The following is a 14,976-nucleotide window of genomic DNA, read 5'->3' on the forward strand; positions in this document are numbered from 1 at the left end:
TTTCCCTGGTTATCCTCTTGCCCTTAATATACTTAAAAACACCTTGGGATTTTCCTTTATTTTGCCCGCCAGTGTTTTTTCATGCCCCCTCTTCGCTCTCCTAATTTCTTTTATGAGTACCGCCCTGCACGTTCTATACTCCTCTAGGGCTTCCACTGTTTTTAGTCCTTTGTATCTGCCAAAAGCCTTCCTAATCCATTCTCGTATATCCCTTGACATCCAGGGTTCCCTGGGCTTGTTGATCCTACCCTTGACCTTTACGGGAACATGTTGCCGTTGTACTCTCTCTATTTCCTTTCTGAAAGACTCCCACTGCTCAGTCCACTTTGGCCAGATCCTGTCTTATCATATTAAAATCGGCCTTCCCCCAATTTAGAACCTTTATTTCCAGTCCATCTTTGTCCTTTTCCATGACTACCTTAAATCTCACCGAAATGATGGTCACGGTCACCAAAATGCTCTCCTACTAACACTCCTACCACTTGCCCGGCTACACGCTCTACAATTCGGTCCAGTACCGCCCCCTCTCTTGTAGGACTTTCTACATGCTGGCTCAAAAAGCTCTCCTGGATGCACTTTAAGAATTCCATACCCTCTAAGCCTTTCACACTCTGACTATCCCAGTTAATATTGGGGAAGTTGAAATCCCCTACTATTATTACCCTATTATTTCTACACTTCTGAGATTTGCCTACATATCTGTTCCTCTATCTTCCCCTGACTGACTGAGGGGCATCATTGTTCATCCACTGGCAGAGTCCATGGGGATAGTTGTGTGTGGGGTGAGCGGAACAGGAAGGAGGTCTGCATGATTAGCCCCCAGCAGGCACGCTGGGTAGGAAGGTTGGCGAGAGGATGGGACAGTTAAGGTTACTGAAGCCACGGGTGTTCCATTTAGCCCTTTAGAGAATGCCGAGAGGGGCACAGAGGGTAGCTGTGGGTTTTAATCCAGGTGGGATTCAAGCCTGGAACGGTGACAGGAGTAGGAAGGCAGAGGAGTAGTGATGTGTTGGGGGTAAAGATTGGGGGGGGGGGGGGGGGCGGGGGGTAGGGGCAAAGTATTTATGATCAGGAAATTAAAAGTGGTAGGAGTTACAGAAAGGGAAGGAGATAGGCAAGAAGGGACCAACAGGGGAGAAAAGACTATTGGGTCCTTGTACATGAAACACAAAATGTTAGCATGCAGGTACAGCAAGTAATTAGGAAGGCAAATGGAATGTTGGCCTTTATTGCAAAGGAGGATGGAGTGTAAAAGTAGGGAAGTCCTGCTACAACTGTACAGGGTAGTGGTGAGACTACATCTGGAGTACTGTGCACAGTTTTGGTCTTCTTATTTAAGGAGGGATATACTTGCATTGGAGGCAGTTCAGAGAAGGTTCACTAGGTTGATTCCTGGGATGAAGGGGTTGTCTTATGAAGAAATGTTGAGCAGGCTGGGCCTATACTCATTGGAGTTTAGATGAATGAGAGGTGATCTTATTGAAACATACAAGATTCTGAGGGGGCTTGACAAGGTAGATGCAGAGAGGATGTTTCCCCCCGTGGGGGAATCTAAAACTAGGGGGCATAGTTTCAGAATAAAGGGTCACCCATTTAAAACGGAGATGAGGAGGAATTTCTTCTCTCAGAGGGTCGTGAATCTTTGGAATTCTCTTCCCCAGAGAGCTGTGGAGGCTGGATCATTGAATACATTTAAGGTGGAGATAGACAGATTTTTGAACAATAAGGGAGTCAAGGGTTATGGGGAGCGGACAGGGAAGTGGAATTGAGGCTAAGATCAGATCAACCATGCTCTTATTGAATGGCGGAGCAGGCTCGAGGGGCCAAATGGCCTACTCCTGCTCCCATTTCTTATGGGCTCTGGTCTGGAGCTACACATAAGTAGGCACAGAGGAAGTTTACGTTGCATAGGAAAAGCTAAGATTAGAAGAAATAAGTTCTAGTCATAAACAGAGGACAGGGAGGAGTCCAAAGTTAAAGCCTGAAATTCATTGGTGGGATGAAGTTGACTAGTAGACGGTGTAGCCAGTTTGGAGAATCGACGAACCAATATCCAAGTTTGGAGACAGTTGTGGAGAGGGAGTGAATCCAGGAGATGTTCGAGAAGCAGAATATCAAAAGGTGCACTGCTGGATGTTGCCCAGTGAAAACAGAGGGCCGATGAGGAGATTAGAGTCAACCATGAGCCAGCAGAGGTCGATTCAGGGGTACAGTGCAGTGGCTTCAGGTGTTAGCAGTGCGCACCAGCGGATCCGGTAGACCAGCAGATAAATGAGCAGTGGAAGTGAAACCTGTGGTGTATGTAACCTGTTCCACCTTAAGAGAACTACCTTAAGAGATGTACTACTTTCTCTTGGCTGCTGTATACTGTAATACCGGTGGTGACCACACCGGTATATAAGTGTTGTGTAGGGATTTGCTGGGCAGTTCAGCCCTGACCTCCGAATAGTAAAGACCTGTGAAAGTTATTCTTGTGGTCTGTGTCCAGTGATTTATAATAAGCATAACTGGGACACACAGACTTAACAGTGGCGACGAGTCCGATCTTACCCTGCGGCAGTTTTACATCCAAGGCAGCTTCGTCCTCAGAACGGGCGTCGAGAAGAGGCATCCGCCCTCATCATCCTGCTGAGCACCATCGCACGGGAGGCATCGAGAACCCGGGTTAAAAAGAAAAATTCTGACCACGAAGCCCTCCATCAGCGACAGGCAGTGATCATCCCTTCTACCACGGTGGTGGGTAAGCCGATCAGCGACACGAGCAGAAAGTCGGTCGCGTTGACTGTGGAGTGGGGGAGGAAAAACGGAGGAAAAAGGGCGGAGAACTCGACCACGGCCGGTGAAAAGGGTCGGGCTGCAATCGAGGCCGAGAGGCGCAGCGACTGGGGCAGCTTAAGGCACGAGAGCCGCAGAGAACTCAAACGCAGCCGGTGTAAAGGACCGGGCTGCATGCGGGGCTGAGAGGCGCAACAGCAGGGGAAGCGTGAATGCCCACGGGAACCGCGGGGGAGTAAAAGCAGCGTCGGGGAATTGAGAACCGCTGGGGAGGCGAGAACGGCAGCAGCACGGCAATCGCCATTGCAGCCAGCGGGGGAAGGAGGCAAATGCGGGAATCCGCCATTGTAGTCGGCGGGGGAAGAAGACGAGCGCGGGAAAGACCGCCAAGCGCGGGAAGCCGCCATTTTAGTAGGCGGGGGAAGAAGACAAGCGCGGGAAGCCGCCATTTTGAGAAAAAGAAAAATTTAAAAACTTGCAAGGATGCCTAAACATGGGAACATTAATACCTTTGATAGCGATATCGAAGATTGGACCACATATGTAGAACGCATGGAAGTTTATTGTAAAGCAAATAAGGTACCAGATGATGAGAAAGCACTAACCTTATTAAGCTCAATGGGTGCGAAGACATACGGGCTATTGAAGCACCTTCTGTCACCAGATAAACCGGCGGATCAGACTTTCGCGAATATTGTTACTGTCCTGAAAAATCATTTAAACCCCACGCCGCTGATGATAGCGGAACGATTTAAATTTTACAGAAGAACGCAGCTGAAAGACGAAAGCAACGCTGAATTTTTAATTGAACTGCGTAAGCTATCAAAGTACTGTCAGTTTGGAACAGGACTAGCAGATGCGCTGAGAGATAAATTTGTGTGTGGATTGTTAAAAGAAGGAACACAAAAGCGACTGCTTGAGGAGAATGACCTTACGCTTGATAAAGCTGTCACTATTGCAGCATCGCACGAAGCCGCAGCGAGAGGCACTGCGGAAATGCAGCTACGGTCACCGGAACTCAGCACCAATCAAATGGTCTTGGGTACAGTAAAATGTTATCGTTGTGGAAAGACAACGCACGATCAGAACCAGTGCTGGTTCAAAAATCAGGAATGCAGAAAATGTGGCAGGCTTGGTCACATAGCTAAAGTATGCCGGTCAGGAAAGAAGACCAGCAACAAAAAGTCACCGCAGGAAAAGTACAGAAAGGTACACAAGGTGACAGAGAACAGTTCGAACGAACAGAAGTCAGATTCAGACTCCAGCAGTAATGAACTGGGTAGTCTAAGAGTACACAATGTTGGTAATGAAGCAGACCTCCAAACAATCTGGGTCACACTTCAGATAGCAGGAGTCCAAGTGAAGATGGAATTGGACACTGGATCGGCATTGACGGTCATGAATAAGCAAGATTACAAAAGGTTATTCCCACATATTCCCCTACGGGATACGGAGATTGTATTGAAAACATACACGGGGCAAAGAGTATACCCCATCGGGAAGATAGAGGTAAAGGTGGTCCACAAGGGCAAAGAAAGCTGAGGAATGGACTTATACGTGCTACCTGAGGGAGGTCCACCACTACTGGGACGGGAGTGGATTAGGAAAATAAATATGGACTGGCATTCCTTAAAAGCACTAACGGTAGATTCCGGTAAAAAAGATGTCAAACCTAAACGATTGTCCAGAATATTGGACGATGCTAAAGAGGTGTTCCAACAGGGACTGGGAACACTGAGAGGAATTACGGCAAACATCAAGGTTGAAGAACATGCAAACCCAAAATTTTTCAAAGCCAGACCGGTACCTTATGCGATACGACCTGCTGTGGAAGCTGAGCTGGAAGGGCTAGAACGTTCAGGAGTACTGTCTAAGGTAGACTGGAGTGAGTGGGCCACGCCCATTGTCCCCGTCATGAAGCGTTCATCGAGCAACAAGCCGGGGGAACCGGGGAAGGTTCGCATTTGTGGAGATTTCAAGATCACTGTTAATCCGGTGCTTCACATGGTGCAGTATCCGCTTCCGCGGATTGAGGATATCTTTGCTTCGTTGTCTGGCGGGAAACACTTCACCAAGATAGACCTGGCGCAGGCGTACTTACAGATGGAAGTTGAGGAAGAGTCACGCCAGTATCTCACGATCAACACGCATAATAGACTGGTTTTTGGAGTGGCATCGGCTCCAGCAATTTGGCAGAGGGCCACGGAGCAGGTATTACAGGGAATTCCAGGCACACAATGTTACCTGGACGATATTCTGATTACAGGAGATGATGACGAGGAACACCTTGCAAATTTGGAACTGGTGCTCACCAGATTGAAAGAATATGGACTTCGAGTTAATCGCCAGAAATGAGAGTTCTTTCAGAAGCGGATCTCGTACTGTGGTCATGTCATTGACCAGGAGGGGCTTCATAAGTCTCCTGACAAGATCGAAGCTGTTGTGAAGGCTCCCGCTCCGGATAATGTATCCCAGTTGAGGTCGTTCCTAGGGTTGATTAACTATTACCATAAGTTTCTGCCAAATTTATCCACGGTGCTGCACCCGCTGAACGCTCTTTTGCAGAAGGGAGTACCATGGAAGTGGAGCGAGGACTGTAAGAGGGCCTTTCGCAAAAGCAAGGCATTGATCACCTCAGAGGAAGTGTTGGCTCACTTCAACCCAACGCTGCCTATTCGTTTGGCTTGTGATGCTTCTCCATATGGTATTGGGGCAGTACTCTCACACAAGTTGCCAAATGGCCTGGAGAGGCCAGTTGCGTTCGCATCCAGATCATTGACCTCCGCTGAGCGCAACTATGCTCAGATAGATAGGGAGGCTCTCAGCCTTGTGTGGGGAGTAAAGAAGTTTAATCATTACCTGCAGGGCCAAAAGTTTACGCTTCTGACAGACCACCAGCCGTTGGTATCCATTTTTAACCCTAAGAAGGGTGTTTCGGTGATGACAGCACAGAGACTCCAGAGATGGTCCCTTTTCCTAGGGGCACATCAATATCAGATCGAATTCAAAGGTACAAAGCAGCATGGTAATGCTGATGGGCTGTCGCGCCTGCCACTACCTACGGAGGAGGAGGCACCGACGGTTGACCCTGTTGAGTTATTTCACTCGACCATCATCGAATGTTTACCAGTCACCAATGCAAGTATTGAAAGAGAAACCAGGAACGACCCGACACTGTCCCGGGTCTACGAAGTGACAGTGAAGGGATGGCCAGCACATGGTGATCCACTGTTACCGGCATTCTCAGCAAGACGAGAACAGCTGTCCGTCTGTCAAGGAACATTGATGTATGGAACAAGGGTGATTATTCCTCCTAAGTTAAGAGAGAGAGTTCTAAAGGAACTGCATGAAGGTCATCTGGGGGGAGTCAAGATGAAAAGCCTTGCTAGGGCTTATGTGTGGTGGCCGGGTATCGACCAACAAATAGAGGATCTGACGAAAAGCTGCTCAGGGTGCCAAAAAGTGCAAAATGCACCTCAGATTGCACCGCTGCATCCATGGGCATGGCCTTCAACCCCATGGCAACGTGTACATATTGACTTTGCTGGTCCATTCATGGACTCCATGTTTTTAATTGCGGTGGACGCACATTCTAAATGGCCAGAAGTGATTAAGATGACTACCACTACCTCGGAAAAGACGATCGCGGTGCTAAGAACGATATTTGCAAGAAATGGATTGCCAGAACAAATATGTTCAGACAACGGACCGCAGTTCGTGTCAGAAGAATTCCAGAAATTCATGAAGAAGAATGGGGTGAAACATTATACCTCTGCCCCATATCATCCGGCTACAAACGGGTTGGCCGAGAGATTTGTACAAACGTTCAAAAAAGCAATAAAGGCCATGAGCGAAGATCAGATTCCACTACAACACAAGGTGGACAAATTCCTACTGGCATATCGAAACGCCACTCATGCAGTGACAAACCAAAGTCCTGCCATGATGTTCTATAACAGGAGGTTGCGGTCCAGGTTGGACTTGTTAAAACCAAATGTGCGGAGGGAAGTTGAAAACAAACAGTTCCAGCATATAAATAACAAGACCACTCGGAGTTTCGAAATAGGACAACCAGTGTTAGCCCGGGACTATAAAAACGAGAAATGGCAATCTGGAACAATTCGGGCCAGACAAGGACCCCTGATGTACACGGTAGATATTGGTGAAAATGTAATACGGCGTCATGCTGACCAACTGGTAGAATCGAGAACAAGGGTCGAACCCATGGTTACGGCAGAGACAACCGTGAAAGAAGTTAGTGAACCTGAAGCATCTACCTCAGAAGTGAATGTACCTGATGATGATGTCCAATCCATAAGAGACCAACTAGATGAGTCACCCCAGCAACGAGAATCAGAGACCCCTGAAAGGCGTTATCCAACTCGAATCAGGAGGCCTCCTCAGAGACTGAATCTTTGAACTGTTTTGCATGAAATTGTATATATATATGTTATTATGTTATGTTAAATGGGGATATAACTGTTAAGCTAAAAAGGGAGGATTGTGGTGTATGTAACCTGTTCCACCTTAAGAGAACTACCTTAAGAGATGTACTACTTTCTCTTGGCTGCTGTATACTGTAATACCGGTGGTGACCACACCGGAATATAAGTGTTGTGTAGGGATTTGCTGGGCAGTTCAGCCCTGACCTCCGAATAGTAAAGACCTGTGAAAGTTATTCTTGTGGTCTGTGTCCAGTGATTTATAAGCAGCATAACTGGGACACACAGACTTAACAAAACCCATGGACTGAGAGCAGTGAAATGGAGTGAGCCAGGGAGGATAAATGATAAATCCATGGAATCGGTGCAGATAAGGGAGCTGGACCAAGGAACTGCTATAAGGAAGTGAGGGTCACACAGAGCAGCTGTAGAAGCTTGTGATGCCGGTCCAACCTAGTCCCGCTAAAGGTAATGGAGGCGTTCTGAAGGACTAGTGGAGTTGGCAAGCAGAGGCAGCTAAGTCATACAATGTAGTCCAGTAGAGCAGCAGTCCTGATGGCAGAGAAGTCCAGGAAATCAAATGTGTGTAGAGTTCCAACCGTTGAAAAGAGCACAGTAAAAACACAGAACAAGCTGTGTCAGGGGATGGACATGTTCTATGCACATGTAGCTTGTGTTGATTGAGCTCAAATGCACCCACCATTAGGGGCAGTGGACCTTGAGCAATGGAGGAGCGGAGACTTGTGGGGGGATGACAAAGCTTAGCAATGCAAATTGGTGCACGTCAATTATGTTGATGAGAATACCTGTACGGTATAACCACCATCTATTATGTTAACACGGAGAAGAATTTTGCAGCTTATTCTGTGAATGTGTTAAGAAATTCTATCCTGCACTAAAACAATAGGCTATAATTACCATTCGATTGACCATTCTAAATGATTTTCTGTTGCACCTGCCTGCCCAGCCACGGAAAAAATCCAGCACGTTGTCAGATGTAGCGTAACCAGCTAGGTTAGGTTTAACAGTGTGTCCCACTTATATTTTATATACGCTCCTGTTTAAAATTAGATTTCAAAAGAAATTATGAAAGGAGTGTGTATACGCACCGATAATGTAAAACTTTTGTGGGGTCAAAGGACTTTTAAGTAGAACATCATATGGCAGCCTCAGATGTTGATTATAATACTCAAACATGGACTTGCTCCAAGTGGTCATTGTAACCAAGTCCACGGTAGTACTATATGCATGCCTTCCTTTTATACGTTCAGCTTGGTTGTTGGAGGGATGGAAAAAGTGATGCATTCATCTTAAGTGAAGATTCTATTTATACAAAAGAATCCTGAAAACTACCAGCATTACCATTGCATCTGTTATTTAAAAAAACAACAACTTGTATTTATATAGTGCTGTTAAAATAGTACAAAGTCCCAAGGTGCTTCACAGGAGTATTATAAGACAAAAAATTTGACACCGAGCTCAGGAAAAATTAGGGCAGGTGACCAAAAGTTTGGTCAAAGAGATAGGTTTTAAGGAGTGTCTTAAAGGAGGAGAGAGAGGCAGAGAGGTTTAGGCAGGGAATTCCAAAGATTAGGGCCTAGGCAACAGAAGGCATGCCACCAATGGTTGAGCGATTATAATCAGGGATGCTCAAGAGGAGTGCATATAGCTCGGCGAGTTGTGGGGCTGAAGGAGATTACAGAGATAGGAAGGGGCGAGGCCATGAGGGATTTGAAAACAAGGATGAGGATTTTGAAATCGAGGCATTGCTTAACTGGGAGCCAATGTAGCGAGCACAGGGGTGATGGGGGAATGGGACTTGGTGCGAGTCAGGACACAGCAGCTGAGTTTTAGATGACCTCAAGTTTACGTAGGGTGGAATGTGGGAGGCCAGCCAGGAGTGCATTGGAATAGTCAAGTCTAGAGGTAAAAAAGGCATGGATGTGGATTTCAGCAGTGGATGAGCTTAGGCAAGGGCAGAGACGGGCGATGTTACGGAGGTGGAAATAGGCGGTCTTAGTTATGCTGCGGATATGTGGTGGAAAGCTCATTTCAGGGTCAAATATGACACCAAGGTTGCGAACGTGTGGTTCAGCCTCAGACAGATGTTAGGGAGAGGGATGGAGTCAGTGCCTAGGGAACGGAGTTTGTGGCAGGGACCGCAAACAATGGCTTCGGTCTTCCCAATATTTAATTGGAGAAAATTTCTGCTCATCCAGAACTGGATGTCGGACAGCAGTCTGACAATTTAGAGACCGTGGTAAACTAAAACATACTGAAATAAAAATTGTGGGTTCCTGCTTCCCCAGAGACCAAGCTCCACCCAACATGATTCAGGAACCAAGTCTAACAAACTATTACGATGGTGCACGGCTACTTAGCAAGTGACCCCAATAGACATAATTTCTCACAATTAGTGTCATGCATACAGTTCCATCAGGTAACACACTATCACTCAGTTCGCTAGATGTGAGCACATGGGATGATACCACAAATTAATTACTTTAATAATAAAGAATGAAAAGCAAGCTGCAGGTGGTAATATTCAGAGTAAAGCCACTGGAATACAATACATGCTAGAACCCTGCATCACCTGAAGTATTTAAAAGCTCTGAATCAATCTTGGTTAACAAAAGATCACAAATAAGAAACCTCTGTCCAAATGTGATATTACAGCTAATGTCAGGGCATAATTCTAAAGGTTACAGTGGCATTTCAGATTCTTTAAGCCAGCAATGCATTATTTCATCAAATATCAACTTGCCATTTTAAATAAAACATATTTAAACATTGTGATTACTGATATTCTTCTGACCAATGTCAAAAATCAACAACAGTATTTTCAAAATAGGTAAAAATCTTCCTCTGCCCAAAATAACTGCTACATTTATTATTTTAACCTAACATCTCATCAAATATTTGCTTCTGTATATCCTGCTGGAAATGAAAGCCTCCTCTTTTCCCTTTAAATTGACAATCAACAGGTTTCAGAAATATTAGTTCATTCTAAGAGCATGGCCAGTTTTACTAGTTTAACTTAAACACTTGCACTTGGCACTCTCTATTTGAAGACAACAACACTCTTTCTTACAAGATAACAACACTCTATATTACAAGATCTTCAAACAGTAATCCTGAAAGAGAACAAAACACAGTTGCAGCAGTGGGATTAGGCTGGATAGCTCTTTGTTGGCCGGCCTCGACACAATGGCCGAAATGGCCTCCTTCCGTGCTGTAACTTTCTACGATTCTAAGCTGCACAATGGCCCTGCAAGTGTCAAATGGTAGGGCATACTATTGTACCCCAATCTTTCACATGCTGAAGGAATGAAAATCTTCCCCTGCCTGCTGTAAGGGTCCTAAATGAAATGAGTTTGTGCAATCCAATAGCAAATAAACTTCCCTGAATTGGCACAAGCTGGCTACTTCATTCAATGAGATCATACGTTGGTTAACATGGGAAATGGAAAATATTACACTAGTGTGGAAAGAGCTCTTCTGTGGTTGGGGCTGAGTAGGAGATGATTTAATCTTGACCTAACTGTGCTGGACCTGACTGGTAGTACTGACACCAGGTACCTGAAATTGAATGCGTTCCAATAACCAGCATTAATAGCCCTTACCCTAATGAGCACAAATTTCACAAAGAAAACTTAAAATTAAGTAATAAAGATCGTCTCCTGGTACAATTTTGACTTTTAATAACTGACATAGGCATACATTATACAAGATTTCCCAGTTAAGCTCAATAGCTCATTTTCAGTGGGTTTCTGCCTAAGGTAACTAATAGATACAATGAAGTACAGGAGACCAAGTGCGTATATTGACACCTTCAAAATCTGCTCTGTTCTGTGATATAACAATGCTTTGTTTTGTTTTGCATGAGTCTTAATTTCCTCCAGCTCAACACCGGGAAGACCAAAACCATTGCCCTCAGTGCCCGCCATAAACTTCGCTCTCTTGCCACTGATTCTATCACTCTCTCTGGCCACTCACAGGCTGAACCAGACTGTTCACAACCTGGCAGTCCAGTTGAAACCCGAGTTGAGGTCTGGCTCCGTCACAAAAACTACTTACTCCTGCCTCCACCCCTAAGCTCACCCTTCCTCGCCACTAAAACCTTTATATATGCCATCATCACCTCCAGACTCGACGACTCCTTGCTGGCCTCCCATTCTCGCCCCTCCTTAAATGTCCTGTCTCGCATTAAGTCTCGCTCATCCATCACCCCAGTCCTCGCTGTCCTACACTGGCTCCTCCAAGCCTCAAGTTTAATCCCTTGTCTTTAAATCACTCTTGCCTGATCCAACCCTATCTCTAATCTTCTCCAACCCTATATTCATTCCTGTGCTCTATATTTCTGACTCTGGATTCTTGTACATTCTACCCACCCCACCACAACCCCCATATTTTCCACCCTACCACTGTAACCAGGGCCTTCAAGTCCCTCCCTAAACCCTTCTGCCTCTCCACACCTCTTTTCCTTTAAAAACTTACCTCCCTGACCCAGCGTTCTATCGACCCTCTTAATCTCTCCTTTTCTGGCTAGACATCCATTTTCTATACACCTGTCTGTGAAGTGCCTTGGGACTTTTTTATGTTAAAGGTGTTTAATACATGCTTTATGGTGTGTGTTTGAGTGAATAATTGCTAAAAGATTAATAATTATAATGTTTCTCCTCATTGTAACTTTACCTGATAGATATCCGACAGGCTGCTGCTCCCAGAGTCACTGGCAATACTGCACCCGGACTGGCTGGAAGGGACATGTGTCACCTGTGGATGTGGATTGTCTGTGAGGTGCATCTTGGAAAGATCTGCAGGAAGCTGTAAAAATTATGAGGAAGGGGAGAAAAAAAAAATCGATTAATTTGATAAATAAACCAAAAACATAAATTAAAGACTGTTAGACATGCCTGCTGAACTTTACAATAGTCTTTTAAATGATCTAGGGTTTTCCAAGAGGGTGCTTGATTTTGGTAAAACCTAAGTAACTAATACTTCAGTGTCTGCGTGAGACTTATGTTGCATGTGTGCAATTGATACTGATGATATAGATATTTGGGTACAAGATTCCACCAATTCAGTTAAAATAAAAAGCCAAGTTTGCATTCCAGAACATTTTGGTTTGTGGAACTAGCAAAAATTAAACATTTAAAAATTATGGACTTACCACCAACATATTAAACATTGTGACCTCAATGAAACAACATTTTTTCCCCAAAGATGTTAAGAACATTAGCCTAGCAATAAGGGACGGTCCATATCAGGGTTGTCCAAACTACAGCCACGGCCACATCCAGCTCGCAAACTTCTAGTAAATCTTTTGCTGGCTTGCTTGTATTTGCTCTGCTGTTGGTTTCAGCTGTTTGAACTTCTTGGGTCTGGAGGACTAGAAAAGGCAACTCCTTCATTCGTGGATTCAGAATCTAAATTACCAATGAGGGATCTGTCCACCAATGAAGGAGCAGACTTTACCAATCCTCCAGGCCTGGAAAATTCAAAACAGCGCAATAAATACGACTGAGCCAGGAATATAGAAAGAAAAGAACTCAGAGCGGGTAGCAGAAGGCAGAGAGTGCATGGTGGGTGATGCAGAGCAGCAGGTGAAGCTGTGAAACCAAGTGGGGGGCAAAAAACATGACTGAAGCACAAACAACCTGAGAATTTTTATATGTTTGAAAATCTTCATGTAATGCATCAATGGGGAACAGTGTACACAGGTTTCCACCACTCATGATTTTTTTATAATTAATTAGTTTCAAAGCTTCTGGGTGAGGCAAAATTTAAATATTTGAATTTCTCTCGTAAATCATGTGCATTAAAAAAAATAAAGGCCCAGTAATTCCGGTCCCAACGCGTGAGTACGGACGGGGTACTCACGCGTGGGCCCGTTGGAAGTGCCGGATTTCAGCATGCGCGGGAAACCGGCATTTCCTCCAAGGGGTTCAGAGGTCCAACGCGTGCACGCAGGACTCTGCGCGCACGCGTTGAACTTCCTTCTTTTTTTACAGGTTTGCCCGTGTGTAAGGGCCTCAACTTTTTAGAAATGTAAAAAGGAGACGTAAGGACTTGATTCTTTAAGGTAAGTGGTCTATTATTTAAAATTATAACATTTTTTGCACAACTTTATTGTTTTTAAGGACTTTACAGTAAGGTAAGTGTATTTTTAGACACGATTTTTAAAAAAAAAAAATTTTTTTTTTTTTTTTTAATTTGAATAATTGTTTAAAATAGTTTTTTTTAAAGTTATTTATAGTTCATTTAATTAGTGGGATGTTTTTTAAAATTTTATTTAAAGCTTAAGTAGTGTTTTGGGCGCCCGTAGTTTTCATGAGTTTGACAGTTCTTACGATCAAACTCATGAATGAAGTTTTCCCTCCCGATTGGCTGCCCAGTGCTCACCCGATCCCAGCCGGCACATCGAACTAACTACGCCGCTGGATCAGGCAAGCACAGCGCGCCAACAGCTGAACCGGGCCAGTGACAGGAATTCCAAGCAGGCCCAGGCTTCAGCTGTCGGCGCGCCGGGTAAGTGCACATCGGGGGCTTGCACGCGCGGCAAGCCCCCGAACCTAATTTCTGGGCCATTATGCCCACAAGCACAGGAACTTTCCGTTGAATCACAAGAGATGGCAATGCGGAGTTGGGAATGGTTCCGTGCAAAAATTCCACATTCCAAAGTAGCTAGAATGGTGTTTAATTATGATTTTGTCTGATCCAAATGGCCAATTAACTAATTTTGTATTTTTGCAGCAAAGAGTTGGCACAGACACTATGCACCAAATGGCCTCCTTCTGTTCTATAAACATCTATGGTTGTGGTACATAGATTTGCCACCCTGCTCCAAAAGGTTGGACATCATTTGTCTATGTGACGACAGCTCTCCAGTAAGACTGCCTATAAAACCTTCAGCAGTTTAACTGGGAATAATGTATGAAAATCTAGATATCTAACTCAATGAAATACATTTCCACAACAATCAAAAGATAAAACTAAGAATTTAGATGTCGGAGTGGATATAATGAACCCATACACATGACATAGTATGACACTTGAACAGCTGCACAAACAGGTGGTAAGTCCTTCAAAGTATAATCAGGCCAATACTCCAACCTACCTACACATATCCAATTCTGAAAAACAAACTTGGCAACAGAAAATTTAGACTGGTACAGCCATTCCCTATATTTTTATGTTTCTTTTTGCTTTATTCTGTTAAATTGTAACTTACTGCATAGAATGTGAAAAAAAGACATACACAGTAGGAAATAAGCAGAAAAAACCAAGAGCAGGGAGACCAAGTAGGTGACGGGTATCTACGTATCAGAGGATGAGAAAGACACACACACACCACGCAGCCAGAGTGAGAGAAAGTGCATGAAACAGACAGACAGAATGTGCAACAGACACAAAGAGAAGAAAAGTCTGGTCACTCCTTTAAACTAAAATCAGAAGAGTACTCCCAGTAGGGTTTAAACTAAGATGAAAGCCTAAAAGATTAAAGGAAACAAATGATAAAAGATGGAGGAAGAGTGAGAGGTGAAGAGAAGGGTTCACAAAAGCAATATGTTTTTAGAACATAAGAATTAGGAGGAGTAGGCCATATGGACCTTTGAGCCTGCTCCACCATTCAATAAGATCATGGCTGATCTTCAACCTCAACCCCACTTTCCCGCCTGATCCCCATATCCCTTGATTCCCCTAGAGTCCAAAAATCTACCTAACCCAGCCTTGAATATACTTAACGACTCAGCAA

The 14,976-nt window shown here is 44.6% G+C and overlaps 1 protein-coding gene across 8 annotated transcripts in view; it reads right to left on the reverse strand.

Annotated features, from left to right (window-relative positions):
- Positions 1 to 14,976, reverse strand: part of LOC147114097 (rap guanine nucleotide exchange factor 6-like) — a 412,326-nt gene that overhangs the window by 116,946 nt on the left and 280,404 nt on the right. For all 8 annotated transcript variants that reach the window (XM_085995704.1, XM_085995706.1, XM_085995702.1 and 5 more), the window contains exon 7: positions 11,913 to 12,044. In XM_085995704.1, the coding sequence (XP_085851830.1) occupies positions 11,913 to 12,044 (132 nt within the window). The remainder of the gene's footprint in view (positions 1 to 11,912; positions 12,045 to 14,976) is intronic.

The sequence above is a fragment of the Somniosus microcephalus genome, chromosome 8, assembly GCF_052327205.1.
Source record: "Somniosus microcephalus isolate GS21.2 chromosome 8, FLI_Smic_1.0, whole genome shotgun sequence".
Taxonomy (NCBI): Eukaryota; Metazoa; Chordata; class Chondrichthyes; order Squaliformes; family Somniosidae; genus Somniosus; species Somniosus microcephalus.